The sequence below is a fragment of the Lampetra planeri genome, chromosome 39, assembly GCF_965212315.1.
Source record: "Lampetra planeri chromosome 39, kcLamPlan1.2.h2, whole genome shotgun sequence".
Lineage (NCBI taxonomy): Eukaryota > Metazoa > Chordata > Hyperoartia > Petromyzontiformes > Petromyzontidae > Lampetra > Lampetra planeri.
Genome location: NC_136145.1, coordinates 4,147,656 through 4,163,037, shown reverse-complemented (window position 1 = coordinate 4,163,037; position 15,382 = coordinate 4,147,656). Strand labels below are relative to the sequence as shown.

Genomic DNA, 15,382 nt, shown 5'->3' with positions numbered 1-15,382 from the left:
AGAGGCTTTCCAGGCCAAATATTATCAGAAACATCTGTTTAACCAAAGCAACCAGTAGGCCAATTTTGCCCCACAGTCTCATCAGCAGACTCGAGCTTGTTTTTTAAGTACGGCTGGGTTGCCAGGTGTTTATTAGCAAGAGCATTCCATATAAACTACGGCCTTAGTCAACGCATGAAGAATAATGGATAACTTCTGCTGATGAGCCACCGAAGGTCAAATATGTTACGCGCTTATGCAAGCAAGTTTTGTTGGATAATACTTTTGTCTGGAAAGGTCATAGGCTAGTGTACAGTCTTATTTTATTGCTGTGGAGAGATGCATTTAGGGTTGGGGTTCATATTTAATTAACCATGATGCCCAACTATATAATGGGATTTTTTTTATTTTGTACTGAAGCCTTTTAGGGACTATTCTCATTTGTAATATATCAGAATCGGTTATCCGATTTTTTTTTTTTTTAAAGAAAATCTCTTTTCGAAAGCTTCACAACATCAGATTTCACTGAAACAGTTGTTCATCGGCAATAATTGCCTAAGGGTCCGCACCCTGTCTGCCAACCAAGATTTCGACTGAACTTGCCAATGGCGAGAGCCACTCTGTCTGCCATGGAGCTACCGTGGGTTTTAATGTAAGCAACACATCAAACCTCAACCTGCTTGATTTTGCTTTCTCCACAGGAGTGGTTCAGTCAACGTTGATGCCGAAGCAATATTTGTGAACGACAGCCCACCAGTGAAGGAAAATGTGCTGAGGGCCTTTGTGAGCGGCTTGGATCCAAATGCTACAATTCCAAATACATTACTGCAGCTGGCAACTAGCTCTATTAACGTGTCTGGTAAATACTCAACTTCTCTTTTGTCATACAAACATTTCTCCATCCCAAATATTCCACCATTTCTGTTTTGAAAAATGGCCTATCCAAATGATCTCTCTCAAGCTATGGTCCTTTCTTTTCGGTGGTTAATCATGTTGTTTATGTTTTGGATCCATGTGTAAAATTACTGCGCCGTTGCTGGTCCACCTGTAGTAGAGCCAGCCATGAAATTCCAAAAGGCCATTTTTCCATAAGTTTCTTGGTGGTGACTTTCCTTTACGTACATTTTTAAAATGCGTGGAACCTGAAAGCGGATTGAGTTAATAATATATGAAGGCGAGGGTAATGTACACTTTTATACATAGGAATTAAACCTATAATTGTTCCACCCAGTTGAGTTTGAACCACATTTAAAAGAAGCGCAAAGGGCAATAGTGAAGCCCAATTTTAAGAGTCTGCGTAAATATGTAAAAATGCAAGTGCCAGAGGGGACATTTCAGATTGGAACGTGCCTTGTTGGTAGACATTTAGAAAATTCCCCAACTGGCCCCAATCCCTCCCCCCCCCCACTTTTTAAATCCTTTATATTAAGTTTGCTTGCGTGCTTGCTTGCTTGCTTACGACCGTGCAAATCTTTCGGTCGTTTTTTAACCCACTTCCCGTGATCCAATCGAGCTGACATTTTGCACACAGACTCGTTGTGCGAGACAATTAATGTTCGTGAAAAAAAAATTAAAATTTTTTACACTTTTTAGGCAAACATTTTTTATTTTACATTTATTCAAATAGAACTCATTCATGGCTTTGGCTGAACGTCACAGTGTAGGATCCCAGAGCGTAACCCCTCCATAGGTCGTGGCGGAGTAGCGCAGTTGGTAGCGCCCTCGCTTCCCATGCCAAAGGTCGCGGGATCGATCCCCGCGTCCTCCACAGGCGAATATATTTTTAAATCCTTTATATTAAGTTCGCTTGCTTGCTTAGGACCGTGCAAATCTTTCGGTCGTTTTTTAACCCACTTCCCGTGATCCAATCGAGCTGACATTTTCCACACAGACTCGTTGTGCGTGCCAATTAATTTGCGTGAAATTTTTTCCCCAAAATTTTACACTGTTTAGGGAAAAAAAATTAAGTATTTAATTACCAATTGCTTAATGGTGGCAGACAATCATCTGACCCATAGGTGGCAGCCATCTCAAGCCAGAGGACGAGAGGACTAGCCGCCACGCATATAAAGGATTTATAGTGAAAAACTTTGTTTTTACGGGTTAATTTTTTCCACCTTGAACCATCATCCTGACCCATGAGACCACACCCATCGCAAGCTTTCTCAATTTTGGCTATCCACCGTGTCATGTAAGACATTGCTGTAGAATCTTTGTCCGAAATAATTTCTGCAAAAGTAAGGCAGACATGCATTTTTTAAAGCACTTTTGAATCGAGCACTTTGTGCAGCTAAAGTTGAAACCCGTGATATGTTGGCCACATTTTGTTTGCGTTCAGTTTTTTCATTGCTCGCTCAAATTGACTGCCGCATGTGTGGAACATTGGTGATATCATCTTGGCATGCAATTTATGTTGCATATATTGTTTAGGTTTTTTTGCAATTGGGGGGGGGGGGGGGGTAAATGCTGCAAATTTTTTGTTTCACATTCCTTAGAAATATTTCCCCTTTTGTACATTGTCATCAGCTATTGTCTATCCTCACTGAACAAACCCTCCCTGAAATCCCACATGTTTATGCAATTACTGCACATGCGCTGATCTCATCACCGCAAAGGGTCCTCCTCCCCTTATCAATGAGCCATCATCCCTTCTTGCCATGGCCTGCTCAAGCCCATTTTCTGGCTACGTCGGGCACATGTCTACTATAATGTGCTGTCAATTTTTAAAAATAATGATTTGTACAGCTGTTTTAAAAATGAGCTCCTTTTGAAGATTTCAATATTAATTAAATATATCATGTGCATAACTTTCAGAAATTATCATTCTTGTAACTTTTATTTTAATCAACAGCATTAAGTAAACTCCAAGCTGAAAAATGATTCTGTATAGAATTGTATAATTGAATCTTGCACGTAATTATTCAGAACGCATTTACACTTGGATTTTAACACTTTGAAATTTTCTTGCAGATGCCACGCTTGCCACTCTGCCACTACTCAACGTAAACACTACCTTCCTCGCGATAAACAAGGTCTACACCAATGCCATGAATGACACCACCTCGCCTGAATACCTTGACCTCAGCAATCGGATCAACCAAGAGGTAAAGGCGCACCCACAAACAAGCTTGCGCTAAAACACACTCCAGTGCTTTTTCTTTGGACGCGCAGTGTGCTTTGTTGCCCGCAGAACAGTAGGCCTTTTTGGGCCATTGTAAAATATCCATAATTCCCGCACGGTAAATGTGACTATATCGCCCCAGATATATTCACTTGCTCACAAACAAAAATATTGCAGTGGCCTTTTTTTAAGATTCTGCATGGGCTTGCCCCCAGCAACCTTTCCTCTCCCTTGCTCTACTCTGACGCACATTCCGCCAATATAATCAAGGTCTTCGCTGAACAAATTTACTTGTCAACATTCCCCCGATGGAAGGACTCTACCTTGAGCCATTTTGTACTCTGTGACCTTCCCCAGTTCAAGTCCATTTCTTGAGACTTTCCTCATCTGCACATGACTGTCGCTGTCTATTGCAGCATCTTCATCCTAATGTCTACCACCACAACATCGTCTCCATTCTCCTTTCTGCCTTGTAGCTTTTCAACTCCTCTTCCTCTGGTCTGTTAAAAAATACCTCAACCTTCTAGGTGCGTGTGTGTGTCCTCTATATATTTTGTCAAATACAAAATTATATTGTAAATAATGACGACGATGACTAAAATGCACCCCATCTCGTTTTGTTGTGAACGTCAATCCCTTTCCCAACAGGTGCAGAGTATGTTCAGCAGTTATTCGGTGCAACCAGTGTCGGTGATGACAACCTTCTCGTGAGTTTTATATTCTTTGACTAAAACGTAAATTTTAGTGAAAGAGAAAAAAAACTAAATGCTGTTTAAAGTATTTTACTTATGTGTGAGTGTTTATAGATTAAGAGAGAAATTAACAAATCCATTTAAACATAAGAGTTGCTGGAGCCATCGTTCTGAAATGTGAAACGGATTTCTCCTGCAGGAACGTTTCCGGTGTGGTCAGCGTGACCTCCATAGCGTCATTCAACACCACGAGCCTCATCCCACCTGTAGACGTCTTCAACCTTCTGCGCGCCAAGATTGACAACAACTCTCAGTTGGCGAGCACTGGTGTCTACGTTAAAGAGTCGTCCATAGCCATCGATGGTAAAGACTTTCATTCTCCAGTAGTAGATCACACGGGCAGTCACGCGGCTACATAGTGCCAGAATTGTTTTGCCAACGGTGTGCAAAGGCATTGTGGAGGCGATTGGACCCCCAAAAACCAAACCTAATAAAATGTATTTAGCATCTCCAAGCTGCTGTAGATATCATGTAGATGCACAAGGATAACGCTCAACCTCGCGTATCTGCAGGATCTTGCTTTAATTGAATTCAGCAAACTCTTGCTCCAAAGCAGATGTCATAATGATTTGTGTCTTCCCGTGTCTCTTCTCCAGGTACCAAGCCCTACAATGTTGTCCCATTGGCGATGAATATCAACACCCCGTTCAATGCCGCTCTGGCCGACCGATCCAGCGCCGACTACAGCGCCCTGAACAGCAAATATGCAGGAGAGGTTGGTCGCTCGCTCCATAGTGCACCCCTAAAATTGATTGGTATAGTTAATAAAATTTGCCAAGTTATTGGCATGCTGCTGCAGTGTAATGGTGTGAGCATACTGGATTTGTAATCTCGGCATGGCAGTTGATATAACGGGTAAGTTTCCAAAATCCCCACGCCTGTCGTCCACCGAAAAATATAAATGCCAGTTGATCAGCAGGTGATTTGTATTGTGGAGTAAAGTGTGGGTATCCCCCACCTTCTTTTCCACGCTGTTCATAGGTCTTGAGAGTAGGCCAAATGCACTCTCGACTGAATCTGAGGAGCAATTTTGTCTTTAGGCCAACAGTGGTGTGAGGTCGGAAAATGAATGCTATGTCAATTATAAGATAACTAATTTATCAAATAATACATTTGCTGCCATTTATCAAGCTGCTGCGACATAAAGGCCTCCATACACGTTATTGGTCATGGAGGTTGTTTGGCCATACTTCACCATGCTGGTCAATGCAGAAGGTGGTGAGATGAGGTTCATTTATTGCTCGTCACCAATTATGACACTGCTGCAGAGTGTGACCATGAGTTGTCTTTTTCATTGTCTTGTTTCAGTTGAAAAATATTCTGCAATCAAAGTATGGACCCAACGTGCTCTTACTGGACACAACATTCAGGTAGGTTCCTGTTGTCAATGCTACCAATGTAAATAATGTGAGCGGGTAGATGTTATTACAGCATAGGAATATGGTATCGTATACCTTTTAATCATGTACGGAGGTGTGAGCAGAAGACAGGAAAGCTAAATACATCCAAGTAGTTTGGGGGGGGGGGGGGACTCGGCCCCTTTGCTTGGGCTCTGCCCATTTTCTCACTTCTCCTAATCAATTCCAAGTTCTTGGTAAGGCCTTTCCCTTCTATATATGGCGTGGGAACTATAACGGATGCATGACAAAGCAGATACTCATTCCGTTTTAGGGTTTATATTGATCGTGTAGCTGTTTTTTAAATCAAATCTTATACTTTTGATATATTTTTTTGAATTATGCTTGTAAACAAGGATTGTTGATTTATGCATAATCACAGTTGGGTTCATGGCATGAGACCATAGACAAAACCAGTAAAAGATGGTAGAAACCTAGATGTTAAAAAATATATAACATCTTTGAATAGTTCATGATGACGAGGGCTAATCATTAATGCCTACTTTAAATGAAATGTGGGAAAAAAAAATTTGTCCCAAATTATAAAGTTGCTGCTTTTTTTTGTTTCTCCAGTGACAGCCCACCGGGGGTGCTGTCTTCGACTGATGTGATCTTCAGTTCAGACACCATCGTGAACAATACAGAACTTCGTTCCCTCATTGAAAACGCCACCACCTTCCCAGAACAGACCTTTGGAGGGTCTGGTCTCACAGTCGATGTAACGACGCTCTCTGTTGCCGGTGAGCAGCTATGCTTTTCATAGTTGTTGTTTTCTTCCTCTTCACAATTTTATTTACGAGTTGCTGCCATAGTGTTTGATTTGTTGACTTGCGATCCAGAGGCCACCGGTTTGAATTTCTGGTGCGAAAGTTAAAATAATTGACACGTTTTTTTAAAACCTGCCCCCAATCTGCCGCTGTTCACCCAGCAATATGATTGGATGTTCCACAGTTCATCGCACAGTGCGCAAACTGCTTCTCCTTAAATAAGAGTACATTTAAGTCTTAACACTGGGGTGAACGTGCATCCTTGTAATTTGTTGCCTGCACCACTGCTGGTGAGAAGGGATTTCATGAGAGGCCTTTTATAAGAAAAGGGTATTTTTGGCCTACTCTTCCACAATGGCCAGACCTTTGTAAAAGGTGAATACGCACACTTGACCCAGCTCATCGACTAACTGGGGTTTTTGCCTTAACTGCCCTGTCAGATGATGAAATCGAACTGGTGGTCTCTGGATTACAAATCCCAGTGTGCGAACAATTGCACCACAGTAGCATTCCTTCACCACTGTTCCCTTTTTTAAATCCATTGATACTCAGTAAATGCTGCATATAAATATATATAATGTAAAATGCTGAGACCATAATTAATTTACATTTTAAAGACAAGCATTTTGTATGTGTACGGATTTCCACCAACCTTTCCCTAACACGTGCTGTTTTTATTCCCTTGCTGTTTTCAGGCAACCCATCCAACTATATCACACAGTTTATTACACTCCGCATCCTTAACAGGGATTTCACTTCCGACCTAACCAACGTCAACAGCGATGCCTACAAAAACCTCACCAAAGACGTTTGGAAAGGGGTGAGCAGATTCAAAAATGCATACTGGTACTTTTTTTCTTTCAAATAATAACAGGCCTTCAGAAATGCCTTGCCAAGATTTAAGTGTCGGGGAGGTGTCCTGCATTGGAAAACGATGAATACTTTTCTTAAACCTCCCCAGCAGTACAACTCCACAGTTGGTTGCTTGTAGTGGGGCAAAGTGCGAGTATCCAAACCTCGTCTAAGAGGTCTGGCCAGAGTGGAAGAGTAGGCTAAAATTCATTCAAAAGGGGGGTCATAGTTTCTACTAGTTGAAAGTCTGCCTGTAGTGGTAAGCAAAGCAGTTAAAAATCGGAGGCAAATATTTCCTCCAAGCATCAGGATGTTGATACTCTGTATTGTAGAGGAAACTACAGTAATGTAATGAGCCTGGAAGGTTCATGATAGTTTAAAATAGTAAGTACCCTGTACTCGATTTGTGTAATTTTTGTTAACCAATCGGATCTTTGTGAAGCCCTTGGTACTAAAACACTGGTATTCAACCTTAAGCAGCCATCTCAAACGTAGGCGATGGGAGTAGTTGGAAGCCACAAACTGCTATTGAACCTAATGGCGGGACCCCGGGGTTCCATAAGCCCCCGGCTCTCGCATAAACTGCGTTGCAACATCATTTTAGGTCCGTTGAAGGCGTACGATACGGCAATCCATTCCTCGCGACAAGCTCTACATGATGCACTAATCAAAGTTTTGTTCATGACTACGGCAATTTTGGTAACGACGGGTGCTTGGTGAAGAACGATAGGATTGGTTTCTGGTGGGTCGCGGCGTTTGTGTGCGCGATGGGACGGAGTCGCCAAAAATACATTGATTAATTACGCCTTTTACTTCCGTTTATTCGGGGCCCCAGGGTCCTGCCATGAGATTCAATTGCTGACCCATCCGTTCTTGATGTTTTGCAGATTAATGATGTGCTGAAACCAAAGCACAAGAACCTGCAGTACATCCTCATCAAAAAATTCAGGTATGTTGAAATAACCTATTAGACCCTTGGAGGAGGGGCACAACCATAACATTTATTTACGGCACATGTCCCATTCGCTGGAGACTGATGTGAATGGATGTGAAAAGACCAGGTTTTTAAACAGCGGTTGCATTATCCATGAACAGGCGACCTGTGGTTTACAATGTAAGACGAATCCTTTTCCAAACAACTGGTTAAAATAAATCAAACAAAGGCTACTAAATGGACAGTACAATGTTATGCCTTCATTGAGATTAGTTCTGCATTTTAAATTTCTACAAGGGGGTGCCACGGTGGCGAGATGCCAACTACTTTGCCTTGTAAACAGGAAGTTGTGGGTTCGATGCCAACCCTGACACCTATATATTTTGAGTTTGCATGTTCTCCCTGTTGTGACGTAGATTTTTTTCCAGGGGCCTCCGTAATTTTTCCCATCCACATTTTAGAAGCATCTAATTAGATTATTTGGCTGCTATTAATTTCCACATGATTAGCCACTTATTTGAGCTATCATTTGTGGCCAGGTCGCTTTTGAAAAAACCTATATAGTTCAGTGGGCCTTGCCTGGTAAAATTAAAAAAACATTTGAGTTATTTTTTAAGAGTGCACTTCACCAATGGATGCCGAGCACAACGTTAATAAATTGCAATATGGTCATCTCCATAAGTGATGTACACAGTGGACAAAGGGCACAATGGTTAGCCACTTGCAATGGGACCCGAGTTTTTCTCATCCACGGATGGCATCCGTGACGAAGTGGCATATCAACCGTTCTTGGGGCCTCACCTTTATAAAATCAACTTGCGCAAATATGTTTAAGCAACCTCCATGTCACATGTCTTACCAATTAACTGGCCACACCCAGCATAGCATTTGATGTACTTTATATTTCAATGCATGTTCACATCAGCTTAGGACTTGGCCCTTAGCCACTGGGGATATGTAACGTACTGTGTACTGAATCTCCTGAAGCAAAGAGGCTGCCGTTCTTGATTTTTCACGCTCGTGTGTTCCCTGTTGCAGGCCTGGCTCCGTGATAGTCGAGTCAACAGCTGCGTATGCAAACACGGCACCCGACGCAACGATTGCTCTGTCCGAGCTGACCTCCAACACATTTTTGCCTGGTGGTATCCTGCAGCTCGACCCTGCAGCAAGCAGCGTGGATGGCGTTGCACGTGAGTCCTCGCCGAGCCCCATCTCTCGCTACCCCCCCCCCCCCCCCCCCGGTCCAGGCCCCTTCTTTATGAAGGTTGCTGGGCCTTCACCGCGTATGGGTGCATCCGTCTTTTCATTTCACGGCCTCTTCCTCTGTTACCTTCAACTGACGTTGCCAAGGCTTTACTGGAATTCCCGGTTTTTACTTTTCTCAAGTTTTTAGTTTGCAGGTTTGAGCCGAGCCACCCAGTGACTTTGCACATGAAAATACCCTTCCCGTTTAAAAAAAAATATCTGGACCTTGTTCAAATTCCAGGTCTGAGTATGAATCGAGGTCGGACTTTCATGTGACAAACATTACTTTAATTTGTGAAGCGGATACGTTTCTGCCATCCTACTTTGGGACTAGAAGTCAATTGTAGGGCTTTTGGAGAGCCTACGATATCAGCTTCTGATATCAATCTCCTAAATTGATAGCACAGTTGAGATTCTAAATTTAGAAATGGCAAAAAAAATGTAAGTGCATATAATGAATTGCATGACACAAAACAAACGGTAACAATGAGCAGGGTTTTTTTCCGAGTCAAGTGTAACTTGAAAGAGATGCTTGTGCGTGCATTATTCGAGTTAAAGCTGGCGGAGAGGTAAACACAGTGCTTGGCATGCTGCTCTACGAGCCTGGTGGACCCACCTTCAATTCGCAGCCACGCCTAACATCATTGGAAAGTGATATCGGATCCAGGCCTCCCCTTCTCTGCCCTATTCTTCACCAACATTCACTGATCAGTCTTAAGTGTTAGCAACAAGAAAAGCTGCACAGAACCACCCACATGGTGTGTCGAGCATGGTTGAAATGTTTTATGTATGTGTGCATGTGCCGTTTGTTTTTTCTTCAGCAACGCCCACCACAACAGCCACCACAACGGCCACCACAACGGCCATCTCAACGGCCACAGCCATCAGCAAGCCGTCTGCCTCCCCAACCACCGCACAGTCGTGCAACCCCCAACTCCAGCGTTGCCAGTCTGTACCGGCGTGGGGAATCGCCATCATCATCCTCGGCATCGTCGGCATTCCGGCTCTCATCCTGCTGAGCGTTCTGGTGAGAGCCACATGTTGATCCAGCACTCGATCAAATTTGCTTCAGTGAATTGGCTCACCGGCAATCTGTTGCCTCCTCCTCACATTCTCACCGACTTCCACCGAGGTTGCTGTTCCCATGGTTCTTAACTCGTTGATTTCTCCACCTACAGACTAATTTAAAGGAGATCCACATATCTTCTTGAGGCACTTTGTCCGGCAACTCCGCTCTCTGCCGCACGTGCTTTTTCCCATGCCCGCCACACATTTCATCAGTTATCTACACAAAAGCCCCATGTTTGCGTCACGCCCCCTTTTTTATATCCTTTGCCCTCCCTCTCAAACCTTCCCAAACTCCACCCCAGTTCTCTATATACACCCTGCTGCCTTTTCTCCCTTTCTCCAATCTTCTTCGGTCTCCTCCACCTCTTTCCCTCACTCCATTTTTTTCATCAATTTATCTCTTCGCATCTTTTTTTTTTATCCCCGGCACTTGCCGAGTGGCTGATTTGGGGGGCTTCTGGCTTTGCATGCTGCTGGAACAGCCCCCCACCTGGTCCACTATCCACCGACGGCTCCATTGGTCGTCCTCTCTGACCCATTTTAGACTATAATTCGTGAGGACCGCCTCCTAAGCGTCCCTTTTACTTTATGGTCTACCACCATCACCGCAAGTCACATGCGAGCCATGGGTTCTTGCACACACACGAGAATGTGGCCATGCAGTAGTTTTAACCCCGCCGCCCGAGTTTGATTCCCAGCCACGGCTAATCGATGGCGGGTAATATCGATATTGGTGCGCTCTGCCTTGTTTCACCCAACCCGCACTGACCACCGTGGTGAAGTATGGTCAAACTACCCCCTCCGATGATACGGCATGGGAGAGCCTTTAATCCAGCAGTTGGATTTCCCAGGTCTACAACGGGCCAGGAAAGCAGTCGGTTCCCATGTTTTTTTTATCAAGAGAACTCCCTTCTAAGGACTTTGTCATATACCAGCTTCTGAGAGACCATAATAAGATCTCAAGAGCTTACAAAGCCAGGCATGTGTGCATGCATTCACCATGCCATTCAGACTAGACTTGGGGCTTAGTGGTTCTTGCTGATTCGTTAGCCATTACGTGTGATGTGCAAGTGCGGGACAGAACAATGAATGTGTTCTGCCATAACCTTGCAGTGACGGTGTCCTCCAGTGTTGCCGTAATCTCACAGATTTGCGAACTGCATGCATGAACTGTACACACATAATGCACTCCCAACCCATCGAGCTGTAGTTCAGCTGTGGGCGTTCGTCCCAACGTGTGCTTTATTTTTTTAGTCACGAGGTATTAGAGGAAATGAAATGTAGAAACCCGGTGTTTGTACAGAGCTCGGAGTGAACTTCAATGTTTGCTATCAATACACCAGGAGTGAGTGGCCGTTGGTCAGCTTTAAGCTTTTATGTCGGGAGTCGGGCATTAAATGATTATTGCTGCTGAGATAATAACTGTTGTTGACATGGCCTCGAATCTGATAATTGCTGAAAAAATAAGAGCCACCACTTGGTTAAGTGGGGTATAATAAATAAATGAATCCCATTCTCGATCCACAGTGGATGAAAGCAAACCCCCCCCCCCCCCCCACCATGTTGCTCATGGAGTTGACCATACTTCACCATCCTGGTCAATGCAGTTTGATGTAGAGGGTAGGACCAGTTCTGATGTAATTTGCGACAGATTTGGAAAGTGCTTGCCAGCAGTGGAATGAGCAAGCAATTGCAGAACTGAAAACTTTACTTATTAATCTTGCGTGCTGTGTGGATTGTCCTAACTTATTACGATCTTGTGTTTTTTTTCTCAGGGTGCAAAAGGTCACCTAAAATTTCCAAAGTTAACTTCCTACGACTTCAAGCCAAACCAATTTAAATTCGGGGAAGGATATGATGTAAGTGGTTGACCACACAAGAACACATGCTCATGTGCCGTCACATCAAAATACTCTACATGCTTATGCAATAGTATAAGTCACCTGTCCAGATATGAAAAGTTGGCTATCAAAAATGCTACTACAGTCTGGCCCAGAGGGATCTGTGGTGGCTTAACACGAGGAGTGTAATCGTGCATCAATTCGTTGTCATGATATATAGTTTTACACTCTCAATACATGTATTGAAAATGTCCCTGTGTGGATCTATTTGCAATTTATGTGCAGACGTGTGAGCTACTATATTTAGGCTAATGGTGCAAACGACTGTACAAATGTGGGAGAAAAATTAAACGATACAAATACAACTGAAAACAATACTAAAATGATTTGCCTAATGGAGTGAATTGTCACATGCCTACTAATAACACGGGCATTTATCCTTGGAAAAGGTTCTGAATGATATTTTTTAAAAATATGCTTAAACTAAAATATGGATGTTGTGAAATATCACTTTTTATGGATTGTTTAAATTTGCGCTAATTTTGTGCGCCCTGCTGCTCCATGCTGCTGTTTTGACAGGCTGTAGGAACGCGCTATAACTACCAAGGCGGGCCTTGAAGATAATGGGCCCCTTTTCAGACACGAGGAACCATCGCGTGTGGACAATGAATGCAATATGTATTTAAGGGGCATGTTTGTAAAAAAAAAATATCTTTTCGTTTTTAAGTTATAATGGCATCGAGCGGTGTGCAACATGAACAGCCATGAGTTGTCAGAATGAAAAGTTAGCAAAGTCTGGCTTGGACTGAATAGATGTAAATTTGAAATACAGTTAACCTTTCAAGCAAGAGGCATTTTGGAAATGGAGAAACGGTCGAGAATTATTGTAACGTTGTACTGTTCTTAATGAAGGAACTTGATTTTATTAAATTGTCACCAGGGTGTGTATGCTATTAAAAATAAGCGCTGCAGCAACTGCCCATAAACGTTTGTTTTTAATTATTGGGAATTCCACGTTGCAAAATAGTTTAATAGATGTACAATGTGTGGTTTTGAAATTTTTCATCGCTTTCAAGGTAAAGTTTTAACCAGATGATGAGGTTTTTTTTAATTTTAAGTTATAACAGCTGACAATTTTAGAGTGCGCAAAAATGTATTTTTTGTAATGCATCCAAAAGAAATGCCATGCCAGAAAAGCATTAGTATTATTCATTCGCTGAAAAAAAAAGTTCACCTAACGTGTGGATAAAACCCAATGTGCGTTTTTAAATATTCTATAAATTGTACAACATTTCCCTTCCCCTCACATGCAGAGCAGTCGCTCTATGTAATATAGCCTCTAAAACGAAACAGCCTAAGACTTGGACGACCAAGCAACTGGAGTCCAATGAGGCATATGGATAAGTCGACAGGCACAATATTGCCATCATCTTATTCCACCTAACGACAGACCCATTCGGTACATCTAAATCCGCTCAAGCCTCCTGTGAATCACCCGACTTCTCTGTGTGGCTACCCTTCCATTTAGAATCTCTCCCCCCTTTTCCATCCCCTGTGGAAACACACTGCTCCGTGCAACATTGAGTTCTTCTATCCTGTATGCATGTTGAGCCTCGTTTGCACCGTACGTAGCCAACCGTGCTCATCGGAGGTGTAAGGGAAGGACTACAAACTAAACACCAAGCAGTTGTAAAATAAATGCGGTTTTTTCAATCTAGATTTAAAAGTGCATAGCTCTAATGGCTTACTAATAATATAATTTCTTGGCCTATTGGTCCCATTTGAATATGTTATCCCTTCTCTTATTTCCCATGGCCTCTCTTCTCCCATTCATGTTCCTTTTTTATTTAACCATATATTACATCGCTTGGATCTACTTCCCTTTTCAGTAGTGAGCCACAGGTAAAAAGTTGCAAGTCAACCACAACCAGCTTTCACGTCACTTATGAAAAACCGGTAGCCTAAAAGAATAGTCGTGCCGCATCGACGAGCATTTAAGAAAAAGTCGAATGACAACACAGGAGAGGTGACTTGAACGAATTGCGCAAATGGATCATCTCTACCCGGTCAGGAGCCAGTAGATATTTAAATTGACATAATTGTTGAACCGTACAGCTCTTACCCTTGACATAGTGGGGGGGGGGGGGAAACTTGGCAGAGCTTGCCTGTAGTCTAAACATCTGGAACCATTCGCTGTCAAGACATGCCTAACTTCCACAATGTATGCCATTTGGTGTTGAATTGTTTGGATGTGTGGTTTTTGTTGTTGCTGCCACGCCATTTGACAGAACAGCGTGGGTAAAACGCCATTTTGGGATGCCTTTTTTCTGCCTTTGGCCATTCACATTTAGATTCTCTTTCCTAAATGAATAATTGTTAATTTTAACGAGCTTCAAAAATTCAAGCAACCGATGTTAATCTCTTCATGTTCAATTATGTATTAATATAAGAATATTATAGTGTGCAGTATTAAAATAATTGTGGGTAATGAGAGTTGATGAAAACATTTATTTTTATATAATGGCGATCTGTGGCGACTTCTTTGGGTAGATATACTGTGGTATGTATAAACATGTTTTAAAACTCATGCATTTTTTTATTGGTGTATTTCACAATGGTATCAATACATTGTTATAACTGATATTTAAATTGCTTAGTTCAACTTATTAAATGTACCTGAAGTGTTTTGGGATGAAAGCATGTATGGATTGAGACGAAAACAATACTTCTGTGTATACTGCATTGTACAAATAAAGATATTTTTAATTGTCGGTCGTTTCATTGTGTTTTTTATTATTCTAATTCTTGAAAACTATACATTTTTTATTCGCAGCCACTATACATTGTTATAGCTGGATAAAGGCCTCCCCCACTGCCCGTCATGCTATCTGTTTTGATCATACTTCACCATCCTGGTCAGTGAATGCATGTAAAGGGAGGCCCATGACTGATTTGGATCTCACACTACTGATATTATCCATGGCTGGTTGCCGGGTTGAGAACAGTGCTGGCCACTGTTACCGCTCCATCCCTATATTTACCGTTTACTCAAACTATCTCATTGGAATCAAACCTAGGTTCCTCACCCTTCACCAACCTGCCCTGTCCAGCGGGGTGATGATGGATGCTCGTCAAACTCCTGACGTACATAATGTGGGGAGGGACGTCGTCGGTGGGGCGATTTAAAGGGTCCTAAATTAATTAAACGGATTGTACCAGATTCCAAACTTGGTAAAATAAAATGGATTAAGATTTACCCTGCTGTTGGCAATGGAAACGTGGCACATTTTCGCCGTAATATGCCAAACTTATCATCAGAATGGATCCATCAGGTGTTTATAATTTAGGCATAATTTAGAAGCCCTGTTTTAGCAGACCTGGGTAAACGCAAGACAGACTTGTCTCCATGCTCTCGCCTGTTATCAC

The 15,382-nt window shown here is 42.5% G+C and overlaps 1 protein-coding gene across 1 annotated transcript in view; it reads left to right on the top strand.

Annotated features, from left to right (window-relative positions):
• LOC144731399 (uncharacterized) overlaps positions 1 to 14,727 on the top strand; it is a 30,498-nt gene extending 15,771 nt beyond the window's left edge. The window contains exons 15-27 of the mRNA XM_078612417.1: positions 681 to 838; positions 2,950 to 3,083; positions 3,749 to 3,807; positions 3,992 to 4,155; positions 4,449 to 4,567; positions 5,161 to 5,222; positions 5,823 to 5,989; positions 6,712 to 6,836; positions 7,756 to 7,817; positions 8,841 to 8,992; positions 9,869 to 10,074; positions 11,891 to 11,974; positions 12,536 to 14,727. Of these exons, the coding sequence (XP_078468543.1) occupies positions 681 to 838; positions 2,950 to 3,083; positions 3,749 to 3,807; positions 3,992 to 4,155; positions 4,449 to 4,567; positions 5,161 to 5,222; positions 5,823 to 5,989; positions 6,712 to 6,836; positions 7,756 to 7,817; positions 8,841 to 8,992; positions 9,869 to 10,074; positions 11,891 to 11,974; positions 12,536 to 12,574 (1,531 nt within the window). The 3' untranslated portion in view covers positions 12,575 to 14,727. The remainder of the gene's footprint in view (positions 1 to 680; positions 839 to 2,949; positions 3,084 to 3,748; positions 3,808 to 3,991; positions 4,156 to 4,448; positions 4,568 to 5,160; positions 5,223 to 5,822; positions 5,990 to 6,711; positions 6,837 to 7,755; positions 7,818 to 8,840; positions 8,993 to 9,868; positions 10,075 to 11,890; positions 11,975 to 12,535) is intronic.
• Positions 14,728 to 15,382: the final 655 nt, after the last annotated feature.